This window comes from Myotis nattereri (assembly GCF_964212035.1).
Source record: "Myotis nattereri genome assembly, chromosome: 18".
NCBI lineage: Eukaryota > Metazoa > Chordata > Mammalia > Chiroptera > Vespertilionidae > Myotis > Myotis nattereri.
This window is the reverse complement of record NC_138093.1, coordinates 17,212,676-17,225,899: the sequence shown is the minus strand read 5'-3', so window position 1 is coordinate 17,225,899 and position 13,224 is coordinate 17,212,676. Positions and strand designations below refer to the sequence as shown.

Here is a 13,224-nt window from a genome sequence, read left to right as displayed (position 1 = left end):
TATTTAAAGCCCTACTGTGAAAACAAGACCTGTTCTCCAACAGCTGCTCTATAAGTTGCTCTGTGGACCTTACTGAGAATTTTGTGGAGAGCAAGAAAGGAAACAAAATCCCCAATAAAACGTCTCATCACTGTAGAGAGAAGGACAGTGGTGATGGCGTGAAATTTGCTTTTTGTTGTGTTTGAGAAACTGCAAACTTGAGCTTGCAAGAATATTTTATATATATATATATAAAATATATAAATATATACAGTATATATATAAGTGTGCATCTGATGACCCTTAAGGCACCAATGAGATACAGGCTATGCCTTTCACAACTCGGTCTTTGTTTTCCGAGAGAAATTTCTCTCCCTCATTCAAATGAAAAATAGTTCGTCTACCAAATAGTCCATGACAGCAAATCCTTCAAAAACAACAAACATCTTTAACTTAAGATGGCTGATTATTAAGATAGGGATGATGGTGATATCATCTATAGCTTAGAGCTTAAATCTAGAGCTTAGGTCTAGAGCTTATTGCTTAGAATGAGCCAGGCACAGCCAATCAAACTGGAACAGGCAGGCCAGCGACCAGATGTTGCACATGACTGTTTCTCTCCCCGCCCCCCTACTCCCCAGTAGCTGATGGAAGAACCTTTCCGTGACCAACAGAGATGGAGACAGGGAGAAAGAAAATCATGTCTGGCACAGATTCTTTAGAAAGACTGGCTTTTCAGAGGTTCCTAGAGCTTCTGTGCAGAGAACTGGGAAGGAGGACGGGGCAAGGCACTGAGGTTTCAACTCATCGATGAGGAGACTGTAGGCAATTATTCTGATATATATATATGGCTTCTTTGGCTATCATAGGCTTTTTAAAACCCATATAATCATAGGGAGGGGTGGGGGGCTGAACCCAACTGAGGAAGCTCCGAGTATATGAAGCAAAGCATGGAAAGAAGGGAAAACAAAATGAACACACCCAGAAACAAGTGTTGCTGGTGTCCCAGAGGGAGGAGGAGTGTTTGGTAACTAATTTTCATTTGGCTCCTCTCCTGTGCTTCTCTGCCATGGTCCCAATAGTTTAGTTCTGTTTTTTTGGTTTGTTTATTTTTATTATTTTTTCCAGCAGATGAAGAAATGACAGAACAGGATAGGTGTCTTATGGTTTTGTTTTGTTTTTGGATTTCTTCTTAGGCCTGTTTAATTATTTTTTTCCTCAGTTGACTGTTGGCACCTGGTTCCTCTGTAAACTATATTCCTTGGCCTTCAGTCTCAGGTTGGCAATGCTGTTGGCCATGTTGATGCCCTGTGCAGGGCTATTGTTGGCACATGTGGCAGAATAAGTAGCCATGGCACTGTAGGGACAAAGGAGAGAGCAGGGAGAATAACAGGCATTAGTTTCACAAAGCTGTAAGTCTGTGCCCCAGATGGGTGTGACTCTCAGAACGGGGGGCTGGCAGGGGCAGGAGGGTTGGACGAGATGACCTCTGAGGTCCCTTACAGCCCCAGATTTCCATTAGTCTAAGGTACTTGGCGAAGGGTGGCAGTGTTTGAAAGGGCAGGGCAGAGCAGAGGAGAGTGGACCAAGGGATGGGGGAGAGAGGCATTCGCTGTGTTGGACTCAGTGAGTCATGATTTATTTCTGGGGTGAGAGAAGAAAGCTGCTTGTGCTGAATAACAGGTGTGCGATCAGCTATCCAATTGAAACCTGTTCAAAGCCCTCTTCCTGCCTACATCCCTGGCATATGGGAGCAACGAGAAAGAAAAGGAGGCATTTGAAAAGAAAATTTTTGCCTTCCTCACTCTAGGACGCCGACGTTCACTCTAACTCATTTTAGATGATCAACAGATACCACACTAAATACCATTCTTGGAGAATCAGTTAAACAACCCAAGATAACTTTTGTGCTGTTCCCTGCACAAAAGCATTGCCCAATCAAGAGGGACCCATCGCGTTTGGCCTTGATTTGATAACTTTTCAAAAGGACTTGAATAGCTCCGGACACTGCTTTTGGGTCAGTCATTTTGGAGATGTTTAAATCCCCTGATGAGCTAGCAAAGGCTTCAGCTTTAAGATTCCCGACCTGTTTCTCACTGTCTGTATTCCTGAGAAAAACCTGAAGTTTTGTTTTTTGTTGTCAGAGATTGTAATTAAGACCTAGGAATACTGGGAAGAAATTTGTAATTGGTGGTTTTGTTACTTGTACCCATGAATTTCTTTTAAAGGAAAGAGTAATGGTTTCTTTGACTTGGATGCAAATTATCCATTACTTTATATAAACAGTTAAAATGGTACTCGTTTTAATTAAATGAAAATGTTTCTAGTTGTTTTTAAGATTAGCAAAATCCCTTTCTACTGAGATAGACTTACAAATAGAAAGATGTGTACTCTTCCATTGCCTGCATTCCAGTGCAATTTTGTCAGCCACACAGGGGTTTGTGGTTCTGGGGATCAGGTGATAGACCAGAAAGAGAGAAAACTAAAGCTACCTGCACAGATAGAGCAACTGTATCATTAATACTTCTTTGGGACCCCGCATTGTCAAGGCTTATAGTCAAGATCCACAATAGCCTATTTCAGCTCAGATACTAGCAATTAACCCAGGAAGACTAGGTTGAAGAAATATAATTAGTCCCCGGTCACTAGGTCTTTCCAAAAATACACATCCTTAATGTAAAATCCTTATAGCACTGGTGTGTGTGTGTGTGTGTGTGTGTGTGTGTGTGTGTGTGTGTGTGATGGCAGAAGGAAGAAGATTTAGAAGGGTTATAAAAGATCCTTATGCTCTTGTATTTCATATTAGCCTGCTTTGCTCTTACTCATTTCTGGATTGATGATTTTAACCATCTTTACAAAATTAGGTTCTCCTATAGCTCCCTGGACTTTTCCTCTTAGCACTTATTTTAATTCCTCAACTGTAAGTTCCACTGATGAGACACCATATCTGCCTTGTTCACCTCTGTCTCCCCAGGTAGAGTTAACATCCTATCTACCACACATTTGGCATTCAAGAACGTATTTAATGAATAGATAAGTAAGACTAAACTGATTCCAGCTCAATGTCACTTTTTTCTGTCATCCTGCTGTGAGTAATGATTCTAAAAATATTTCACCAATATGCTTTTATTCTTAGGAACTTATTCCTCCCTGTTAATTTTGCTATCTTAGTAGAATGTACAAAATCAGAAAGAACATGACAAAACAGGAGCTGGTGGTTGCATATCCTTAAATTCATAACAGTATCTTTTAAGAGAAAAAACATGAACAAATATTAATACAGGTTAGACTAATAGAATAGACTCTCACTTCTACCACTGTCTACCAAAGGCAGAGGCAGAAAAAGAGTCCCAGTTAAAGGTTTCAATTAGGAGTGAGATAAGTGACCAGAACAACCCATTAAAATTGAACAAGTTTTTTTTTTTTTTTGGTCTTTCCAGTATACCAAGAAATTTCATTTATTTTCCAACCCCACATACATATAATCATTTAATTTCTATATGAATTGCCTGCTTCCACTCAAGAACCTGCCAGAAATACATGTGCATCTATAAATCCTCTATTCAAGGGTGTTCAAGGATACACTGAAATCTAAGATTTCAAAGAAATCAAAGATCTACTAGTAAATTGGTAGGAAAAGAAACACTTGGATTGGGGACATGTACCTGAGTCATAGACCACAAAATCAATCAAACAGGCTTTCTCAACCAGGTTTTTGCAAGAGAAGGAAGCCCTGGAGATGGTACATAGAACCATTTTAAATGCATAGGAGAGGCGCTGGAATTGTGAGTTATTTGTGATATCTGTTAAGTACTGAGAATGGATTTGGATGGCTTCCTAAAACAGAAGACTAAAACTTCTTGAGAGAACACTTATAAAACTGAAATTGCTATAGTTGTGATTTCAATGTTATCTATTATAGAACCATGCTTGCTGTATTTTCTGCAGCGTTTACTAGTGTCATCTGATCGTTTAGTCTGAAGACTGACTGTGGTAACAAATGTCTTGGAAATACTGAGATTCTCTCACTATGCAGGCCAGATATTCGTATCCCAAAGGAGGTGAATATTGATCCACTTTCCATCTCAATACAAAGTTAGTGTAAATTAGGGTTCTGTCTTGCACAGGAGATGGGATTTTCACTGAGATATTTCCTCTTAAATGGCAACCTGTTATTAGAGTTGAAAATAGCTTCCTGTCCAACTCTACTGTGGTCTGTTACAAGGACATCACTGTACCAGTGAGGCCTCAAGCTAGTGGTTGATATTCATGAGTAAGTTTTGAACTTTCCTAGGAACAAAGCAAATAATAGCATTTGCACTTGATAAGTGCTCAGGAAAGTTAGAAACTTTCAAAAATTGGTCTAAAATATGCCAGCATTGCATAGCCATAAGAGGTAAACTAAGAGTGAGTCTTAATTCAGAGCCTCTTAACAAATGTTTAGACCATCTAACTGTACAAATAGAGACTACAGTGAGGATTTTGTGCACATACGAAAGGATTGTGAATCTGTGTTCCCTGAGTACTTGGACATGGGTTTAGATTCTCAACTTGAATTAAAAGTGCCATGTAGACAAGTAGGGAGCAGTCCTTTTATGTGCCAGTGAGGCCTCAACACTTGTTACAAGTCAGAAAAGACAGAATTAGTGAGTGGGTACTCCAAGAGCAGTTTCGTCATGCTTTTAAAACGGCATTAGAAGATGGAGAGGACCCACTCGCAAAAATGACAACAGGTGCAAGAGAGCCTTGAGTGGCTGCCAGTCAGAATGTTCATGACCACCTGTTTTCCATGTCATCAAAACTTACACTGCTCTGTGTTAGGCAAAGAAAGAGAACCCTGGAATGTTTTCTCACAAGACAGACACCAAAGGCAATGAGCTGTTTTCAACTAAACTTACAGGACCGTTGGAACCATGTAAAGCACCCACTCCTTCCTATACAGGAGTAAGCATCCTGGGCCAAAAAGATGAGGTGGAAACGAAGTGACTTATAGAGAGTAAGCACATGGACCATACCAAGAGCCTGCTGCCCAACACCCAGAGATCCTGCCCCTTGGTCTCGCTTTATGAGTAAGAAACATGTACTTTTTCTAACATGATAATGCCGACATGACCCTGAGACTGGGGGTTCATGGAGGTGTTTGGCTCAAGCAACGTTTTATTTCATTTCAATGAATGTCAAGTTTGTTATGTCCACGACCAAGAAACTAGGTTGATGAATAAAGTGCACTGAAGAATCAGAGATGAAAAGGAAATTCCCATATCCCATCTGTCAACTCAGCAAGTCTACCCTGAGGCTCGCACAGAGTGGACACACGGACGTGAGCTTGAACATTTTCCATCTCCTTATTTGGAGATGCCTAACAGATGGTGCTCAGCCATACAATGCAGCGTGCTAACCACCAGCAGGGACAGAGTTCTGTTTTCACTGGAGACAAATAATTTTTGATGACTTCAACCTACCCTGAGAGGTTATGGTGAGGAAAAATGTGTTACAGTGGCTGCCAAATACCAAGAAGTCCGGGAGATACTATACATGATAGGATTTTGAAGCCAGGAAACTGGCAGGCATCTGCCTCTCTACTTACTCAGCAGCCAGAGTGTAAGTCCCATAAGTCACAAAACAATTGAGGCCAGTGGGGTGGGGTTGGGGAGGGACAATAATAACTGACAGTTTTCAACTCTAACTTTGTTTTTCTGTTTGGCCCTTTTGGACCAATGATGACAAGCTGCTGAGAATTCCATCCCAAAGACAGATCCGTTAGCCCAAGACATCTACGTGCTTTCTGAGATCCCAGGGTTTCCCAGCTCAGGAGTTTTCCAAAGGCCGTGGAGCTGGAGGTTTGCCCCGACTCCGTCTATAATGTGTAGAGGTTGGAGACTGTCTCTTAGGTTTGTTCATCTGTCGGTGTAAGAACACGAAGGTATACTTGCTTCATCGAAGAAAACTTAGTATGAGTTTTCCAAGGGAAGGTTATCTTAGAGAGGAAACTAAAGTTCCCTTTTGGAAGTGATCTTTTGTGATTTAAATAATCATTTCTAATTTCTGTTTTTAAAATCCAGAAGTTAATTTTTGAAATTCAGCTTTTTAAGTGAATACACTTGGACCCTATTTCATTGATAAGCCTTCAGTTTGCACTGTGTGCTCAGGGATCCTTCTGCCATTTTTAACTCTTTTTTCTACAGATGTGTTACATTGGAAGCCTTGCATCCCTCCTTTGTCTCAGCAATTTTTGTACTTCCTTTTTGAAATGCACATTGCTTATCTACAGATTCCAAACGCCCCTGAGAAGTAGGTAATAGGAAAACTGTAACTAGCTCATCTTAGATGCAAGGTTACACGAGAGATAGATGATCCAACAGGAGCCAGGACAAGAACATAGTTCTTCCGACCTCTGCCCTACACCCTACGGTCATTGAAAGCCTCACTATTCCAATTATGTCCCAAGTGTCAACAGTGTGGCATGACATGAACGCCTGTTAGCACTGCAGAAGCTGAGTCTGCATTGTAACATTGTGCCTGGCAATCCATATACCCAGTCATTTTTGAGGAGCCCTGCTCTAGGCTACAGACTTTACAGACCCATTTTCTTGCAGCTCCGGCTGGTTTCCAATGGTATCCCCCACTTAAGGACCTCTCTGCTTTCAGTTCTAGGACCTCAAGTCCCGCTTTCTTAAACTCTTATTTCCCACTTGAACCCTACCCCCAGCAGCCACCCTCTTCCCCCTGACAAGTTACCTTTTCAGTGTCTTCCGTTAGAATCCGTTATGAAGTCCCTCGTGTAAACAACATCTTGGGAGGGACGAGGATCTATTTTTGAAAGTGTGAAAGGGAGACATGAGCCAAATGCGTTCAGCAGATGTCAGGCAGCACCGTGACCACGACCAAAGGAGGGGAGGAGGAGGAGGAGAAGGTTAGAGGAGAGAAACTGTGGACAAGGATAGCTGGCCTCCCTTTTACTTGTCATAGGTTCTCTTGGAAGCCCAGCCCTCCCTCTGGAAATGGCCCTCCAGACCGATACTGCAGAGCCTGACCACTCTCTAGCTCTTATAGAAAAGGGCATCTCTGGGGAAAGACTTCTCTATTATTCTATCTAAAACAGCAGCCCAAAGTCCAGGACTTGGTTAATTAGTGCTACCCAGAGGCAAAGCGCTACAAGATAGGGAGTCTTAGTAGCTCTGGTGCTGGTATGATTTTCACAAAGGAAAACAGTTCTGAGCTAAGCAGTGGGCGTGTGTGCCAAAAACAAGCTCTCTTCCTCGGGCTGCGGGTAGGTAAAGAAGACACCTACCGGGCTAGTAGTGTCCGTGTGAGGGAATGCTTTGCTACTTCTGGTAACTCGATTGCCTGCCTGACATCACCACCTCTAGCACGCTCACGGGAATGAATGAGGTCATGACGTGCTAAAAATATAGTGTGAACCATATGTCCCAGTTTGCCAGGGACAATCCCAGTTGAATGCCTGTTGTTCTGGTGTTATTATTAATAGCACACCCCTTTCACTCTCAGAAGTGTCCCAGTTTGGACGATAAATTATACAGCCGCTACTCTAGATATGGAAGACACCCAGAAATAAAATGTGTTGGCTATTTCCTATCCCATAATCCTGAACATATGCACACAGTTGCTTTGAGTCTTATTATTTTCCTGTCTTCTCTGTGGGAGTCAGCACACTGTCCTGTCCTGTCTGACAAAACTGCCCTCTCGCTGTCCCTGGGTTACATGGCCAAGCCCCATTAGTCATCCCAAGGGGATGTCCACACACCTCGGTGTCTTGTTAGACCCTGAACCAAAGAGCATGTTTACGTAGTTTCCCAGTCTTCCACTGTTACTATTTTCAATATAATGTCTGGTTTAATTTAAATGAAAATATGGCCACGTGTCCTACAATTTTGGACAGAAACGGGGATCATGCGCACTGGGTCTAATTCTGCTTTCTGAACGCTTAAGCTTGGGTGAATGTTTAGTTTCTTCTTTGGAACCAGAGCAAGGACAGAACTACCACACTAGAGCATTCCAAGGGTTGACCAAGAGAAATGCCTTTTAATCAACATCACATGGGAGATAACTAACTTGACATAATAGTACCAACAAAGAGCGAGTTAATTTTCCATAACACAAAAGGTCTATCATTTGCTTTGCTTTTCATCACTTGTTTGTTTTTATCATCCCTTAACAAAATTTCTATTTCAAAATGCAAAATCATAAAGTATTTTGTGTCTACTAAACATAGCAGAAAGGTCTCCAAGAAACAGAATAGCTTTTTACCACTTTCAGAAATTAATCAAAAATAGAAACACTTCAGTCAATAGTGGGTCAAACAACATTATTATTGATTAAATTACTGCTTTAAAACATTGTTTTTTCTACTTATAGCCGGAGATTAACTTATTCTTCATACAGAATATGAACAATCAGAGTCTATAAATTTTTAATGAATTATATTTTACAAACTCTGTAGCTAAGAGAGAAATGATATAAAAGTATACCATGAAACGAGTAAAAAGTACTAGGTTATATAATTTTAAGTGAAAAAAGCAGGATACAAAATACTATGTACACTAAGTCTACACTATATAAAATACTGAACTCTAATTGCAAAAGTAAACAAAACTAGTTATGTCAAGATGGTGGATTTATGAGTATTTTTTGTTTCTAATATTTCTACATAATCTCTCAAATTAAAATAGAACATTTCCCAAAAAGGCACACATAAATTGTGTGTTAATAATTTCAGTTAGTTGCCCATATATATAATATATATGATGCTGGCCCCGGGGTTTGAACTTCTGCTGAGGTCCGGTAACCTAACCCAGTATAAATTCAGGAACGCTTTCATCCCCATTCCTATAGGGGACTGCCTTCAGCCTCTCACGGGTAAGGACCACATACAGCCATCTGGATTGCTTACAGCTGGTATGAGAAGTTCCTAGTAGGACCCTGGCAGAAAAGGGAGCAGGACTTCCTGGCTGTGACCAAATTCAAAACAGAAACCTTGAAACATCAAGCTTGGAACCACATCCATTTCCCAAGACATTTGATGAGCCTGTGAGCTATCAATATTTATCAGAGAAACACAGCAGTCTTCTGGGTATTTAAAAATATTAAAGACTAGGTGATTTCACAGTGGTCTTCAAAATGGGTCTTTAGTAAATTCTATGGGAGAGGAGTCTGAATTTTAAATGGGACCCAAAGATATGACCAATCTTTTGAAATCAGCAAGGCGTACCATGTCTGAGAGCAAGAAGAGTTTCCAGTTTCCTATTGGGTGTGTGTGTGTGGGGGGGAGGGGGGGCGGATGTTCTCTGTACTAAGATAAAAGTAATTCAGGCTAATTTCACAATTCGGTGGTGGTGGTGGGGTGTTCAAAAGAGATTTGCAAATGCATTTCTGGTGTTTCTTTCAAGAAACTGACTTGGAAGAGAACGAACATTTAGGTGAGGCCTTTTGCTTTGATTAGAGTAATCAAAGTTTGAAACATATTTGGATTTCACAATGTGGCATTTTACATCAAGAGTTCAGCTTCCACTGGGGGATAATCTATAATTAATTTAAAACATCTCCTTAACCCATTTGTGAACTTTAATAATAAAAAGGTAACCAAAGCACAATAAATGAAATAGTTCTTTGGAAATAGTTTCATTTGGAACTAGTTCTTTCTCCACTGCAATCAGCCAGAGATAATCGTGATCTGGTTTCTAAGAGTACCCAGGTTTAGGTTCAAAGAAAGGCACTTATATGATGACAGTGTGGTAGGCACTTGTATTATATCTCAGCTTCCCTCTGGCATTAACCTGTAATTCTGAACAGCATAACAAAATGGAGGTTAAAGGCCTCTCCAAGACATTGAAATAGTACTCTGTTATTTGCTTCTTTAAAAATATTCACCTTTTTAATATATAAAAGTTTAGTGTAAATTATACATTGCTTTTATACTTTAAAAACTCCACACAAACAAACTGACCCCCAAAGAACTTCAGATAGTAGATAAGATTTAGCAATTGAATAGGAAGGCATTTTGGACCATAAGGCACCCCCTACTAACAAAGAACTGTGACCATGAAACTGATCAAAATGATTTTGGATTTTCTTTCCTTCTCTCTCTGTGCCTCTCTCTTTCCTTCTTTCCTCCCTCCCCTTCCTTCCTTCCTTCCTTCCTTCCTTCCTTCCTTCCTTCCTCCTTCCTTCCTTCCTTCAATTCAAAATTAGTTTTACTGTGAATTACAGCCTTACAAATTCAATTATTACTTCAACATAGAAAAATGGATCTATCTTAAATTTGGAAATGGAGTAAAGTTTTGTTTCAGAACGGTTGCAAGGGGGACTCTGAGCATAGCTTAGTGATCTTTTCTTTTAGGTTCTTCCCCATCTTTGAAACCTTTGCAAGAGTTCCTGAGTTCAAGAGGAGATTGCTGATGGCCTGCCCCTCTCTCTTCTGCCCCAAACCCTGCTCCTGGGGCAACTAGTAATCTGTGAAAATCTGGGGATGTCAGCAAGTTGAGTGTCTCTGAAGAGGTTAACCCAGTAAGAAATGTCAGCCAGCTGCACAAGCAACTTTGAACGTGATGGAGCGCTGAGAAACATTGGAAGTAGAGCAAGGGAGAGTGGGCCAATCATTCACCTGTACGGAGAGGCCGTCCCCCAGGAGAAATAATCGGTGGGTCTTGGAGCAGGACGAGGTACGATGGGCTGCTCCACAGCAGTCACGTCTCCTGAGTAGGATTTGAGGAGGGAAGCGTTTTTATTGGCCAGCATGGCTCTCTCGTTCCTGCGGAATTTGGCTCTTCGGTTCTGAAACCACACCTGGAAGATGGTTGGGAGGAGAGGAGGGCATAGGAGGGGGAGGAAGAAAAAGAAGAGGAGGTTACACCAATGAAGCCCTGGTGGATTCTACTAGACTATGCCTTCCAAAGGAAGATGTAGGGAAGGTATGGACTTCTCCCGAGAACAATAGAAACATGCCGTAATCTTCCCGAGGTGAGCCATGTCACAGGGCTCTTAAGGGCGAAGACTTATAATGGGACCCTGAGGTACTTCCACTAATCAAGACTCCAGAAGTGAGACCATAACTAACCCATGAGGTAGCAAAATCTGGTTATAATCCCTGATGTAATTATAATCAAGAGAAAAAAGAAAATCTCATTAGACGTCTGCCAGGGACGATGATATTTTTTAAGTTCCTTCAAAACGTAAAAACTTCCTCTGCTTTCATAATACGTATTGGCTACGTAAAGAAAATTCATCTTCCCCCAAAGTGGGCCTTGCAACACACTTGAAGAAGGAAATGGTTTATTTGGGAAATGCAGGGAACAGCAGTTGAAGAGTGAAGATACAGCAGAGAAGAACAGCCATGGGACAGTGTGTTCAGCCCCGTGGGACAGAAGGGACTAACCCAGGACACAGACTCCCCCTGAGGGACACAGACTGCCCCTGAGGGGTGAGGGAGCTGAAGATTCATTCCTACACCGTCATTATTGATTATTAATGTAATCATTAATTAACCCAGCGCCTCTGACCTGCTGAACACAGGCAGGGAGGCGTCCTGAACTTCTAGAGAGAAACTTGTAATCAGAAATGAAGGTACTGAAGGTTGGAAGTTGAATGGAGTACATTCAATTGTAGGGCCAGGGAGATGGCTGGTGCTGACAGCATCATAATCAACCCATCATGTATTAAGTGCTACCAGGGCTAGGAACTTATAGAAGCACATTGCATACATCGTTTCTAGTTATCATGACAATTCCATATATGAGGCCTTATTATTTCTATTTCAGAGTTGAGGAAATAGGTTCAATGAGACGAAGCCATCTGTCGAAGTTCACACAAATAATAAAATGGCTGAATGTTTTAACTCAAGGGCATCTGACTCATGATCCTACAACTCTCTGGATGGCCGTGGGATTTTATTCATTCATTTACTCATTCAAGAGATCTTTACGGAGCGCCTGTTGTGTTGCAGACTCTGTGCTTAATGCTGGGAACAGAGATGAGGCTTCAGCAGCACACAGTCTATTAAAAGAAGGCAGACATGGAAATGTGAAATACCATAAAATACGAGTTTTAGATGCAATTATAGAAATGCATGACGAGGTATGGGAGAAAGAAATTCTGTGGTGTAGAGTGGAACATTTGCAAAACTCTAGGGAGCAACCTTCACAGAAACGACTGTGGGACGGGTGTCCGGTGGAAGGCCTGGGTGGAAGTCAAGGCAGAATCTGGACACATCTTTCCTGGCTCCGCAGACTCCGAGCTCTTTTGCTTCAATGTGCCCTTCACATTGCTAATAGCGCTATCATTTTAAATGCGCATATAATTGTACTAATGCCCTGCTGTGTACCACCCACGGGTTCCCCATCACTTGAGGAATCAAATCAAAATGTCATAGCATAGAACAAAGACTGTTCGGGAATGACCTCTTTGTCCACCAATCTGACTGCACCCTACACAGCCTGGATCATATGCACTGGCCCCCTATTTTTCCAACTCCTTGCCCAGACTCAAGTCTATTGACATATTCAGTTATTTCCCACCTATGTCTGTTCACACCCAATGCTCCCTCTGCCTGTGACATTCTTCCTCTTTGTCCAGGTGTCAAAAGACATATCTTTCAAGATTCGACTTTCACATCACCTCCTTTGTGAAATGTCATGGAAAGAATATGACTTTAACGTCATACAGAGCTGGATCAAATATTGGCTATAACATGTTAAAGATCTGTCCTTGGATATTTGTTTAATTTCTCTGATCCCTTGTCACTCAATCAAATGAGCATAATGATACCTACTCAGAGGGTCATTGTGACAGTTGGCACAGTTTCAGTGCTGAATATATGTGAATTCTCTCTCCTTTTTTCCCTGGTAGATTTGATCATTCCTTCCTCTGTTCTATCATTAATTCTTTTGTTTTGTTGCTTTTTAAATCACGATTTTTAAAATATATATTTATTGGTTTTTTAGAGGCAGGGAGGAAGGGAGAAGGAGAGAGAGAAACATTGATGTGAGAGCAGAACATTGATTACCTCCTACATGCCCCCTACTGGGAATCCAGCCTGCAACCTGGGCATGTGCCCTGACCGGGAATCAAACCAGCAATCTTTCGATGCATAGGATGATGCTCAACCAACTGAGCCACATAGCTAGGGCTTAATCCCTAATTCTTGAACATTTCTTAAGTATGGGGATTATCTTACCACATCATACCAGTATGGTATACACATCTGTTTTGTCTGCCCCCAGTTGGTGATAT

The 13,224-nt window shown here is 41.3% G+C and overlaps 1 protein-coding gene across 2 annotated transcripts in view; it reads right to left on the bottom strand.

The window, feature by feature from the left end:
• Nucleotides 1–1,103: 1,103 nt before the first annotated feature.
• Nucleotides 1,104–13,224, bottom strand: part of PRRX1 (paired related homeobox 1) — a 66,666-nt gene continuing 54,545 nt past the window's right edge. The window contains exons 3-5 of one of the 2 annotated variants that reach the window (XM_081111895.1): nucleotides 10,601–10,782; nucleotides 6,718–6,789; nucleotides 1,104–1,336 (exon numbers count right to left, since the gene is read on the bottom strand). In XM_081111895.1, the coding sequence (XP_080968021.1) occupies nucleotides 6,735–6,789; nucleotides 10,601–10,782 (237 nt within the window). In that variant the 3' untranslated portion in view covers nucleotides 1,104–1,336; nucleotides 6,718–6,734. The remainder of the gene's footprint in view (nucleotides 1,337–6,717; nucleotides 6,790–10,600; nucleotides 10,783–13,224) is intronic. The other variant, XM_081111894.1, reaches the window with a different exon arrangement.